Source organism: Carlito syrichta, unplaced genomic scaffold, assembly GCF_000164805.1.
Source record: "Carlito syrichta isolate Samal-C Ts95f unplaced genomic scaffold, Tarsius_syrichta-2.0.1 Scaffold145258, whole genome shotgun sequence".
Taxonomy (NCBI): domain Eukaryota; kingdom Metazoa; phylum Chordata; class Mammalia; order Primates; family Tarsiidae; genus Carlito; species Carlito syrichta.
This window is the reverse complement of record NW_007089354.1, coordinates 63,227-77,162: the sequence shown is the minus strand read 5'-3', so window position 1 is coordinate 77,162 and position 13,936 is coordinate 63,227. Positions and strand designations below refer to the sequence as shown.

Sequence of the window (13,936 nt, the reverse complement as noted above, 5' to 3'; positions counted from 1 at the left end):
ATCAAATACTTTATATAGCATGTACAATATAATAAGCTATATGCTTATGTATGTAATATACAATATGCTAAGGTATTAAATGTTATTATACGTAACGGCCTTCACATATTCAGGGCATCACTTGGTAACATTTCAAGGCATTTCTGATAAACACAATATTAAAGTTAATATGGGGCCAAAACATTGATTAAGGCTGAAGTTTAACACACAGATAGTATCTGGATAACCAAGGCCAAAAATAGGCTTTGGTATTTATTTTCTGCAGAATGTAAATAGAAACCGTAGAGCATCAAACCTCCAAAACCTAGCCCAATGTAAGAAAAATTGCTGACTTAACATGAAACTCACAAGATGCAAAGTGGTACTGTGGACTGGATCCTGGAAAACCAGGACATCAGTGGAAGTCAGTGCGGTACTTGCTATTGAGCTCCAGACTCAGCAGTGTCGCCTCTCTATGCATCATTCTTTGACGAGCATAAGTCCTCGTTAGTGTTTCAGATTGTGTCCTCAGGACAGATTCCAAATTGCTGCTGGTTAGCTGACTTCTCTGGTCTGATCCTAAAAACCAAAACACAGTTTGCGCCTGGTGGGTGCACTGCAGTCCAGACCATGCAGCTGGGGGTGATCTCTCTGGTGTTTAGCAGCATGTCTGATGTTTCCAGATCCTCTTCCAGGAGCCTGGCTATCAGGGCAAATCAAATAGCCAACACTGGTTGAGTGGTTCACCAGTCGGAGGTACACACAGACAGACACCTTACTTGAGCTCCCTGTACTTGGCCAGGCGTGTCAAAACAGTGTGTGCATCCAAACCCACGCTGTGAAAACACACACTTAAAAAGCACATATTTCGCCCAGGCTGCCCTCGATCCACACTTTGTGTGAGTGCGAGCACACGCAGGCTGCAGCCTTCATCCCTGCACCAACGCTCAGCATTGCCGGAAGTTTCTCTGCACGTGGATCATCGGGAAAGGAGAAGACGAGAAACACAGGATCGGCCCCACAGCCTGAACAAAAAATGCCCCCAGGACCAGGTGGGAAATCGTTCAATAACATCAACACCGGTGCTTCCACTATCATCACCAGCAGGTCTTGACTGGAGCTGAACATCAGGCTCGTTCTAGCTGCTCTTGACGAGTGATATTTGTTTGGTCACAATGCCTCCAGAATGTTAGGTCAGACCCGCTGGGGGTGTGGGTGTCTGGTATGCAAGCTGATGTCGTGAGAAAGATGCAAAGAATTGCACAGAAGTCAGATGAGAAGATATAGTTTATTTAGAAAGTAAATTGGAGAGAGAGAGAGAGGAGATTCACCTCCCCAAGGGAGGGGAGGGGACCAAAGCTTAAGAAAGCATGGCCTGGTCACAACTTAAAGAGCACACAGCTACACCATAGCTGTGGCCATGGCAGCTGGATGCGGCGTTGAGTCCTTTCCACCCTTCCCTTTGATGGGGGAAGGTCATTAAGGTGATTGGGCGGTGGTCTGCTCCATCATCATGAAGGGGCAGGTAAGCCCCTCCTATCCTTCACATGTGCACGACTGAACAGTCAGTCCCCTTCTCAGACTCTGCAAGACAAAGTCACAAGTGCCGTGCACTATAACGTGATGAAGGCTAGAATCCTGTAATGAACCTAACACTGCTGCTTCATCATGAGCCAATTCTTCTAACCACGTCATCTCCAAAACTATGCATCCAGTTTCAGCAAAGACAAAACGACCAGCGGCTATCCTAGCATCATGTTCACTTTGTCTCAAGAAAAACCCAGCCCAGCTAGATTAAAGCAGTGGAGCAGGGGACGGCTTCACATAGCAAGACTTTCCTGTAACGGATCCTTAAGTCCACTGGAAGAAAAATGAATGAAGAGCTGCCCCCAACCTGCACGTCACTATTTTGGAATTGCTCAAGTTATTGTAAATTGTTCAAAGTTGGGAGCGAAGGGAGATGAGGAAGGCATAAAGAAAGGCACTCGTTAAGAAAGGAAAGAACTGGAAAGCGGGAGGGGAGGGTGGGAGCGATCGGGAAGCAGGGGAGAAGGAAGGAAGGGCAGAAGAAAACAGTGACCTGATTCGTGAGAATTTTCTTCCTCCGTTGCTGAGGGGTGGTCACCAAAACAGCAACACTGAGCTACTCACAATCTCTTGAGAAAACACCCACTGGAGCGGAAGAAGATTCCATTCCTCTTTGTTTTTCTCCTTTCTTGTTTGGAAGCGCCCACAGGCCATCTTCTGGCTCCTTTCTTTTCCTCTGGCTTGGACGCCGTGGCAACTGTCATGTGACCTGCAAACACAAGCTCTGCGGCCGTCCCAGACCCAGCGGGCGCCTCTCTGAAAGGAGCAAGACCATTCACTCCCTTGCAGAGATGCCCGGAGCCCGCCGGCTGACTTTTCCCGGTGCCAGTGAGTACCTGTGCCACACGTGGGAGAAAGCCTACCAGGACCACAGGAAGAAGGTAGGCAAGTCCCCAGCCCAGCCCTGCTGGCTCCCAGCCCTGTGGCTTCCGGGTGGGCACAGAGCAATGCCCACAAAATGCAAATGCTTTCCCTGGAGACCTGAAGGTTATCCTTTCTTTGGAGATGGTATGGCTAAAATGACGTTCCTAACACGATTGGTCATATATGTTGCCATACAAATTCCATTAAAGAGATTATGGCTTTCATGTGCCATATTTTAGGACCATCCGATCTCTCTCATGGCATGTAGCTAAAAAGTACTCAATTTTTCCTAAATGACTTGAAAGTATCTTAAGAGAAAGAGACCTGAGGGATCCTTTCCCCATCAAAGCAGCATACTCCAACCGGGATCAAAAGCCAACTTTTGCCTCCGTTAGAAGGGATGTTATCACCTCCATTTTATTTGATGCAAATGTGAACACTGTTTGAGAATGTCCCCATGTGGAACCAAGTGGCCAGCCATGGCCTTCTGCCTGCACCTCATGGAATCACTGACCAAACAGTGTCCAGCTTATCACGTCTCTGTGTCTGTGTTGATTGGAGTGGAAAATACTCTTTAAAAAAGGATGTTTGGATTCTGGTTCTGGGACAGATTGCTGCCCTGTGATGATCTTAAGTGATCATCCAGGAGTGAACTGAAGGTCAAGCCTTCCTCCTCCTCCTGGGCTGCAAGTGACACTGTGTGGCCCGGGCTGCAGGGCCCACTCTCCACAGGGCCTCATGGCGGCCCAGCCATCCCTATTTCAGCCTCTGCACCTGCTGTCTCCCAGGAGGGCCCGCTGAGTGCTCTTCCAGGGCCTCAGACCTTGGCTCCAACCCGAGAATCCTCTCTGTCCCTCCTCTAGGAAGCGTGTCCCAGCACCCTCTGGTTCCTTGCCCTGCTGTCTCATGTCGCCGCATGGTTGATGTCCATGCTCCTTACTTGCGTCTTGTTTGCTTTCCCTGCTCTCTACTCTCTGGGGTGCTGGCCCCGTCCTGCCCACCACAATGCTCTCTGCAGCTAAAGCATGCAGTGAGAACTTAGTAAGCAGTTGTGCGTGGGGAAAGATGGAAAATGTGGAGCCAGGCACGCGGCCTCACACCCGTAATCCCAGCACTTAGGGAGACTGAGACGGGTGGACTGCTTGAGCCCAGGAGTTTGAGACCCTATCTCTATCAACCCCCCGCCCAAAAAAAATTAGCCAGGCATGGTGGTGCATGCCTGTAGTCCCAGCTACTTGGGAGGCTGAGGTGGAAGGATCGCTTGACCCCGGAGTTGGAGGCAGCAGTGGGCTGTGATAGTATGACTGCATTCCAGCCTGGGTTACAGAGGGAGGCCCTGACTTTAAAAAAAGGACAAAGACAAGGAAGGAAAGGGAAGGAGGGAAGGGGGGAGGAAGGGAGGGAGGGAGGGAGGAAGAAAAGTGTGGATGTGGCAACAATGCATATCAGTCAGTTAGCATTGCCTCTTTGAATAATCTGCACGATAGTAAACCCCATGGGCATTCTGTTGTTCACTTTCGTATCCCACAGACTAGAACAGTCCCTGCATGAGATAGGTGGCCTGTGAACATCCCCCGCTTAAGTGTGCACCCAGGCTCCATACCCTAGTCATTGTCAGACACAGAAGGTTGAAAACTCCTGTCACTGTGGAAACTGGAGAGCTGGCTGGAAGGAAAAGCAGCGGGTTGACAGGAAGCCTGAGGCCCCAGGTGTGTCCTGGGAGCGTAAACTCACCCAGCAATGATGCATGCTGCTCTGTGACGACGCAGAAGCCTGTGGCCTCTGGGTCCCAGAGTGGACTTACCGGAACACCCCACCATGGCTCATGGCCAGGAGCAGGGGTGTGGGCTGAGAAACCCACCATCTTGGCGTGGGAGTGTTCAAGGGGAAGGGATGAAGGGAAGACAGAAAGCCAGCCAAGGAAGAAAGAAACTAGCCTCGGACACAGTCGAGACAGCCGACGAGGAGGAGAGGGGGTGAAACAGGACAACTGAAAGCACAGCTTCAGGGCCGGGGCAGAACCAGGTGGTGACACCTGGCGTCCTGGCAGGGATGCGCCAAGGGGCGTGAAGGCCAGGTGGGAGGAGGCCGGCGGAAGGAGGGCAAAGGGAGCGGGAGGGGCTCTCCGCAGGCGTGGAACTCGTCTCGGACAAAGGAATCGGGGAAGAGCAAGGCGGGCCCCCGTGCAAAGCCTGCTGGAGAAATGTGAGCTGGCAGTGGGGGGGCGCAGGGGCTAGAAGCAGCAGGGAGGACGGGCAGCATCCCCTGACCACTGCCCACGTCTCCAACTGGCAGTCAAAACTTGAACGAGAACAAAGTGTCCTCCCATATGAAGAGTAGAGGGAGTCACAGCTTCTTATTGCTGGCCAAGAGTCTCTGGGAATGTAAAGGTGTTGATGAAACGAGAGGAGAAAAAAGACTTGTGGGAGAACACCGTGCCCGCCGTCGCCTAATGACTCCCCCTCTCTGGAGCCCTCTTCTAGAGCCCTCTCTACAATCCAGAACCTCCTCCTCAGCTGGGCAGCCGTCTTCCAGTCTGGCCCCCATTACTCTCCGACATGTATAAGACGTCGCGGTCAGGCCGGCTGTGCCCCGCATCTCCCTTCTGTTCTTTTCCCGCTGTCTCTTCCAGAAGTGCCCTCCCTCCTTCCCTGGGCTACCGGACCTCCCCCTAGACTGGCGCTGCGGAGGAAAGAATCCCTGAGTTTGCGGGTATCTCCGTGGAAACCTCTGTCTCAGCTTGTCCCTGCTGACAGAACAATGCACCACAGATGGAGGAATCTGTGAACCACAGAAATCCATTCCTCACGGTTCAGGAGGCTGGGAGGGCCAAGACCAGGGCGCCAGCGGATCTGGTGTCGGGCGAGGACTCTCGGCTTCCGAGGTGGCTCCTTGTGGCTCGTACGGCGAAAGGGACAGAAAGGACAAACGCTGTGTCCTCACACGGCGGGAGGGATGGAAGGGGCAGGCAGTCCTCTGAAGCCTTGCTCATCAAGGCGCACGTCCCGTTCACAAGGGCAGAGCCTTCTTGACTCAATCACTTCACAAAAGGCCCTGCCTCTTACTACCACCACAGTGGGAATTAAGTTTCAACACAGATTAGGGAGAGACACGAACATTCAAGCCACAGCAACTTTCGAAACTGAAAAGCAAAGAGAACAAAGCCTGAATAAAAACAGAACAGAGTATCCAAACACTGTGATACAACTATAAAAGATGTAACGTATGTGGAATGAGCCTACCAGGAGAAGAAGGAGAGAAAGGACCAGAAAAAATATTTTAAACAATAATGAACGAGAATTTCTGCAAATTAATGCCAGACATCAAGCCACAGATCCAGAAAGTTTAGAGAATGCCAAAAAGGATAAATGCCTAAAAAACTACACCCAGGCATATCATTTTCAGACTATAGAAAACCAAAAATCAAGAAACAAAAATCCTGAAAGAAAGCAAGGAACAAAACACCTGACTTCTCCTCAGAAGTCACGCAAGGGAGAAGAAAGTGGAGCCAAATGTTTGAAGCATTGAGAGAAACGCTAAACACCTAGAATTCTGTACTCTGAGAAATTGTTCATCGAAAGTGAAGGAAAAACAAAAATTGAGGAAATTTGTTGTCAGTTGACCTGCCTTGCAAGAAATATTACAAGAAATTCTTTAGTGAAAAGGTAAATGATATAGATCAGTAACTTGGATTGACATAAGGAAAAGTGACAGTAAATAAACTTTTATTTTTCTTATTCTTAGTTGATCTAACAGATAAAAGCTTATTCAAAGTAGCAACAATGTATTAGATTATGTGTGCTTATGTATGTATCTATATCTGTAATATGTTTATGTATGCTTATATGTAAATTAAATGAATGCCAGCATTGATGCGGGACAGGAAGGAAGTCTTCAGATTATTTTGTAATATAAAATACTCATACTACCTGCTAAGTAGGACAGTGCTGTTTGAAAGTGGACTTGGATTGCTTGTAAACGTATATTGTAATCTCTGGGGAAACTAGTTAAAAAACATTTTTAAGAAGAAATATAGTGATAAACTAAGAAAGGAGAGAAAATGGAATCATACCAAATGCTCAATTAAAACCACAAAAGGCAGAAAAGAGTGAAAGATAAAACTAGGACAAGGGCAACAAATATAAAATTGTAACACATAGATATTAGCCCAATTATATTAATAATCACTTTGCCAGAGTGGATCCAAAAACAAGACTCAACTATACGTTGTCCATAGAAACCCATTTTAAGTGTAAAGACATATAGATTAAAAGTAAATGGATGAGCCGGGCTCCGTGGCTCAGCCTGTAATCCCACACTTTAGGAGGCTGAGGTGAGTGGATTGCCTGAGCCTGTGGGTTTAAGACCCACCCAAGCAAGTTAGTAAGACCTCATCTCTACAATAAATAAAAAAAATAGCCGGGCATGGTTGCGCACGCCTGTAGTTCCAGCCTCTTGGAAGGCTGAGACGAAGGATCGCCGGAGCCCAGCAGGTTGAGGCTGCAGTGGCCGGGAGCGGCCACTGCACTCCAGTCTGGGCTATAGAGTGAGACTCCAACTCAAAAAAAAGAAAAAAAAAATAAATGGATGGAGAAAAATATATCATGTAAGCATGAATTTAAAAAAGCTGGAGTGCCTATATTAATTTTAGACAGAGCAGACTTCAAAGCAAGGGACATTATCAAGGATAAAGAAGGGAATTATATGATAGTGGGGTCAGTTCTCCAAAAAAGCGTAAGAATTCTTAATGTGTATGCACCTATCAATAAGTATCAAACTACTTGAGGCAAAGACTGATAGAACAGCAAGAAAAACATGAATGAACCCACTATCACAGTTGGCAACCTCCACATCCCTCTATCAGAAATCAGTAAGGAAACAGTTGAACTCAATGACACCATCAATCAACTAGTTATAATTGACATCTATCAACTAATACATCTAGCAACACCATAATACACATTCCTCTCAAGCTCACATGGGACATTCACCAAGATGGATCATCTTCCGAACCATAAAACACATATTAACACATTTAAAGGAACTAAAATAACACAGTGTCTATTCTTAGACCAAAATGAAATTAAACTAGAAATCAATAACAGAACGATAACTGGAAGATCCCAAAACATGTGGATATTAAACAACACACTTCTAAGTAACCCATGGGTCAAAGAAGAGATTTCAAGAAAAACTTTTAAAAATTTTGAACTAAGTGAAAATGTAAACACAACCTATCAAAATTTGTGAGAAGCAGTGAAAGCAGTGCTTTGAGGGAAACTTGGAACTTTAGTGCATATATTAGAAAAGAAAGATCTATAGTCAATAATTCAAGTTTTTGTCTTAAGAAACTAGAAAAAAAAAGTAATTTAAATATAAAGTTAGCAGAAGTATAGAAATAATAAAAATTATGGCAGGAATCAATGAAATTGAGAATAAGAACTCAATAGAGAAAGTTAATGAAACCTGGTTCTTTAAAAGCCGATTCTTTGAAAAGATCAATAAAATCCATAAGCCTCTAGTGAGGCTAATTTTTTAAAAAGTAGGAGGATGCAAATTACTAACAACAGAAATGAAAAAGGCAACATCACTAAGGATCCCATGGACAAGGATAATGAAAAAATACTGTGAACAACTCTATGTCCACAAATTTGATAACCTAGATGAAATGGACCTTTTCCTTTAAAGATACAATATGTCAAAATTCGCACAAAAAGAAATAGACAATCTGAGTAGACCTATAGATATTTAATAAATTGAATCGATAATTAATAAACTTCCAAAACAGAACACTAGATCCAGAAGAGTTCACTGGTGAATGCTACCAAATATTTAAGGAAGAAAGTATACCAATTCTCTACAATATCTTTCAGAGGATAGAAGCAGAGAAATCCTAATGCATTCTATAAAACCAAAATTACCTTATAACCAAAATCAGACAAAAATATTACAAGAAAACTATAAGCCAATATCTCCCATGAGCATTGATGCAAAAATCCACAACAAAATATAGGCAAATTAAATGCAAAAGTGTATTTTTAAAACAGGACATATAAAAAGCATTATATACTATGACCAAGTGGGATTTATTACAGGTATACAAGGTTGGCTCATCATTCAAAAATCAATTAATGTAATTTATCAAACTAACAGGCTGAAAAAAGAAAAATCACATGATTATATCAACAGATGTAGAGAAGCCATTTAATGAAATTCAACACACTTGATAAAGGATATCGGCAAAAAAACCTACAGCTAACATTGTACTTAGTGGTGAGAAGCTTGAAGTTTTCTCAGAATCAGGAATAAAGCACATCCCCTCTCACCACTTCTTTTAAACATTGTACTGCAAATTTTAGGTAAGGCAATAAGAGGAAATAAAAGGTATACTGATTGGGAAGGAGGAAATAAAGTTGTCTTTGTCTGCAGATGACACGTTTACCTATGTAGAAAATCCCAAAGGATGAACCAAAAGAAACTGTGGAACTAATAAGCAACTATAGCAAGGATGCAAGATATAAGGTTAATGAACAAGTGAAACTTAAAACATAATAGCAATTATATTAACACCCAACAAGTGAAATACTTAGGCATAAATCTAACAAAATATGTACAAAATCTATATATGGAAAATTGCAAAACTCTGACGAGTTTAATTGGAGAGCATTCTATATTCGTGGACAAGGAGACTCAATATGGTAAAGATATCAGTTCTTTCCCTCTTGATCTATAGGCTCAATACAACCTAAATCAAAACCCCAGCAAGTTCTTGTGTGAATATCAACAAACTCAGTCTAATATTTATGTGGAGAGGCAAAGGAGTCAGGGTAGCTAACTTGATATTGGAAGAAAAGAATAAAATTGAAGGACTGAAACTACCCAACTTGGAGACTTACTGTAAAACTGTGGGCATCAAGACAGTGTGGCATTGTCGAAAGAACAGACAAGTAGATCACTAAAGCAGAACAGAGAGCGTCAAAATAGACCCACATAAGTGTGGTCAACTGACCTTTAAGATGGGAGCAAAGACAACACAATGGAGCAAAGAGAGTCTTTTCAACAAATGGCACTAGAACAACTGAGTATCCACACATACACACACACACACACACACACACACACACACACACACACACACTCACAGTCTGAATGCAGACACAGATCTCACAGCCTTCAGAAACACTGGCTCAAAATGGATCACAGACATAAATGTAAAACATGAAGCTATAAAACTCCTAAAGAATGAGATAGGAGAACACCTAGATGGTCTTGAGCCTAGAAATGATGTTTTTTATCCGCAAGCAGAGCTGGTAAAGAATAACTCCTTGGAGACAACACCAAAGGCATGGCCTGTGGAAGAAATAACTGACAAAACTGGACCACACTAAAATGAAAAATTTCTGTTCTGCAAAAGACAATGCCAAGAGAGTCAGGAGGCAAGCCAGGACTGGGAGAAAATATCTGCAAAAGATACTTCCGATAAAAGATTGCTTTCCAAAATATACAAAGAACTCTTAAAACTCAACAGTAAGAAAACAAACAACCCAATTTAAAAATTGAGCCAAAGACTTTAACAGACACCTCTCCAAAGAAGACATACAGATGGCAAGTAAGAATATGAAAAAATGCTCTACACTCTGTCACGAGGGAAATGCAAATTAAAGCAATAATAAGATACCACTGCACACCCAGAACACCAGCAAGACCAAATGCTGTCAAGGATGTGGAGTAACAGGGACTCTCATGCATTTCTGGTGGCTATGCAAAACAATAAGCTACTTTGCAAGACAGATAGGCAGTTTCTTACAAAATTGAATGTACTCTTATCATTCCAGCAGTTCTGCTCCTTGGTATTTACCCAAAGGAGTTGAAAATTTATATCCATACAGAAACCTGCACAACTGTGTTTATAGCAGCTTTATTTGCAATTGCCTAATCTTAGAAGCAAAAAAGATGTCATACAGTAAGTGAATGGATAAGTCAACTGTGATACATCCAGACAATGGAATATCATTTAGTCCTAAAAAGAAATGAGCTAACAAATTATGAAAAGATATGGAGGAAACTTAAATGCATATTGCTAAATGAAGGAAGCCAATCCAAAAAAGCTGCATATGTATGATGTCAACTATATGACATTCTGGAAAAGGTGTGGAGACAGTAAGAAGATAAGGGTGGGGAGGAGGAAAGAGAAAGTGGATTACGGAGGCTGTTTAGGGCAGTGAACCTTACTCTGTATGTCACTGTAATGATGGATACGCGTCACGTACGTGGGTCTAAACCCACAGAATGTGCAGCACCATGAGCAAATCCTAATTAAACTATGGACTTTGGGTGATCATGATGTGTCAGTGAGGAGTCATCAATTGTAATGAACATAACACTCTGAAGGGGGGTGTGAGTGGGGAAGGGTATACGTGTGTAGAGGCAGGGGTACGTGGGGAATCTCTACATTCCTCTCGATTTTGCTGTGAACCTAAAAACTCTCTTTAACAAAAAACATTAGAAAACAAATTTTCTTTTAGTCAGGGTCTGACTCTGTCACCCAGGCTGGAGTGCAGTGGCTGATCATAGCTCAACGCAGCCTTGACTTCCTGGGCTAAGGCAATCCTTCCACCTTAGCCTCCCAAGTAACTAGGCTACAGGAGAGTGTCACCATGACTGGCTAATTTTTCATTTTTATTTTTTAGAGACAAGGTCTCACTATGCTGCCTAAGCTGGTCTTGAACTCCTGGCTCAAGCTGTCCTTCTGCCTCAACCTCCCAAAGTTCTTTGATGACAGGTGTAAACCATCATGCCTGGCCTAAAAAAATCGTTTAAAATATTTTAGAAATTGAAAACCAAAACATTAAAATAATGACTTTTCATTACCAAAACTGACTTCTGAAGAGACAGAAAGTTCAAACATACCAGTTATCAGACGGTTATCTATGGTTTCATAGGGAAATCCTACTGAATATTTAATAATCAGCGGACTCCAATTCTACTTAAACTATTCCAGAGCAGAGAAAAAGAAAATTTCCCAATGTATAAAGCAATAATGACATTGATCCCAAAACATGACAGATACCACACAAAAAAATTACAGCTCAATCTCACTTGAGAATATTTATGCAAAAACCTTATAAAATAATATCAAATAAAATCTAGCAGCACACTTTATAAAATCCTAACCAAAGAAAGCTTATTTCAGAGATCTAAGTATGATTCAATATAAGGAAATCTGTTAATATAATTCATCACAATAATAGAGCTGAGGAAAAAATTACATGATTGGTTCAACAGAGGCAGAAAAACCATTCAACAAAATTCAACACCTATTTATGACTCAAAAAAGACAATAAGATATAAATTGCTGTTGATATTTCCCTAACACGATAAAATATTAATACCCCAGCCCCAAAGCCAATATCTCAATAGGAAAAAACTGGAAGTGTTTCTTCTAAAATAACAAACAAGATAAGGATATCTGCTAGCTCTTAGAATCTTCTAATTGTACTGAAGGCATCAGTCACGAGATTAGACAAGTTATATCCACTCAAGGCATGAAAATAGAAAGAAAGCAGTATCTTTAAATGTGCATATAAAATGATTAGATATCTGGAAAACCTGAAAGAACCAATAGGAAAACAAAAAGATAATTTAGTAAGCATCAGTAGAAAAATAGAATATTTAGATAGATTTGATTGCACATCAAAATTCAGAATAGAATAAAAGTAGTGTCGGAATAGATCTGCTGGTGCTGCTATCACAGACGACCACAGACAGGGCGATTTATGGAGAAAATAATTTACTTCCCACAGCTCGCAGGCTGGGAAGTCCCAGAGCCAGGCACCAGCACCTGGCATCCAGGGAGGGCCCTCCTGCTGTGTCTTCACATGGCAGAGGCAGAGGGCAGGAAGGGATGAAGCCCTTGTCCCCACATGGCAGAAGAGCACATGAGAGAGAACCCACTCCCGTAAGCCCTTTGTGCGGTGACATTGATCCAACCATGAGCGAAGCCCCCTCACGACCTCAACACCTCCCACTGACGCTCTCCTCCCAAAACTGTTGCGTTGGGGTTTGGCTTTCCCACACGTGAATTTTGGGAGACACCTTCAGGTCCAGCAGTGTCTTAGGCTGTTTGGGCTGCTATAGCAAAACACCATAAACGGGGTGGCTTGCAAACAACAGAAATGTGTTTCTCACATAGGGGCTGGGGAGTGCAAGAGCAAGGGGCCGACAGACGTGGTGTCTGGCGAGGGACCACCTCCTGATTCACAGACGGGGTCTACGTCTAGCTCACGCTGTGTCCTTCTTGCGGGGGTCTCTTTTAGGCCCCTTTTGTCAGGACACTAGTCCCACTCATGAGGGCTCTGACCCCTGACCTAATCACCTCCCAGAGGCCCACCTCCTATCATCACCTTTGGGGTTAGGGTTTCAGCATAGAAGTTTTGGGAGACACAAACATTCAGATCGTAGCGGCGACATCTCAAACCAGTGGGAAACGTGGTGTTGGATAAATGGATAGTCATATGGCAAATGACAAAACTAGATCTATTCCTCACTGTCTTCGTCTGCTTGGGCTGCCGCAATAAACGCCACAGACTGGGTGGCTTGAACAACAGAAGCTTATTTTCTCAGTTCTGGAAGATGGAATTCCAGAATCAAAGTTCCAGCGGGGTTGAGTTTCTGGTGAAGGTGTTCTTCCTGACTTACAGATGGCTGTCTTTTCACTGTGCCCTCCGGTGGCAGAGAGAGAGAGAGAGAGAGAGAGAGAGAGAGAGAGAGAGAGAGAGAGAGAGAGAGAGAGAGGAGGAAAGAGGGAGGAGTCTTGGTCTTCTCAGAAAGCCCCAGTTCTAGAGGATTAGGGTCCTACCGCGACGACCTCACTTAACTTGAAGTCCAGATACAGTCACACTAGGAGTGTGGGCGTCAGTCTGTGAGTGTGGGGGCACATCGTTCAGTTTCTAGAATTCCGCTCCTGGCCCCCCAAATTTCCTCTTGTCCTTCTCGCATGCAAGATATGTCCATTCCCTCCCAACAGCCCCGGGGGTCTTCATTCGCCCCGGCATCAACTCTGCAGTCTGAGACCCAGGGTCCCCTCCAGTAACACCTAAGTCGGATGTGGGCGAGTCTCGAGCGGCCACTCCTGCTGCGGCACGGTCTCTCTGCAGCCGTGACCCTGTGAAGCCAGACAAGGCCTGTGCTTCCTCACGCAGGGGTGGGGCGTGGCGGGAAAAGAGAAGTCAGGAGGAAGACAGGGGCGATGGGTCCCACGCGAGGCTGCATCCATCTTCCTTGGCCTGTGCCGCACCAGCTGGATACCAGGATGCACCAAAGCGGGCTGGAGACTTCCGTGCAAAGACTTGCACGCGGGAGCGCGCACCGCAACCCCAAGTAGGCGCGGGGCGCCCCGCGGGGGCCGGGCAGGCGGGGCGTCGCGGGGGAGCGACCCCACGCCCCCGGGCCCCGCCCTCGCGCCCTCGCCCCACGCGCCTCGCGCGTCTTCCGCGGGAGGGGCGCG

The 13,936-nt window shown here is 44.8% G+C and overlaps 1 protein-coding gene across 1 annotated transcript in view; it reads left to right on the top strand.

Annotated features, from left to right (window-relative positions):
* Window positions 1–2,214: 2,214 nt before the first annotated feature.
* LOC103251763 (uncharacterized protein C17orf105 homolog) overlaps window positions 2,215–13,936 on the top strand; it is a 19,698-nt gene continuing 7,976 nt past the window's right edge. Inside the window, exon 1 of the mRNA XM_008050372.2 lies at window positions 2,215–2,447. Within this exon, the coding sequence (XP_008048563.1) occupies window positions 2,358–2,447 (90 nt within the window). The 5' untranslated portion in view covers window positions 2,215–2,357. The remainder of the gene's footprint in view (window positions 2,448–13,936) is intronic.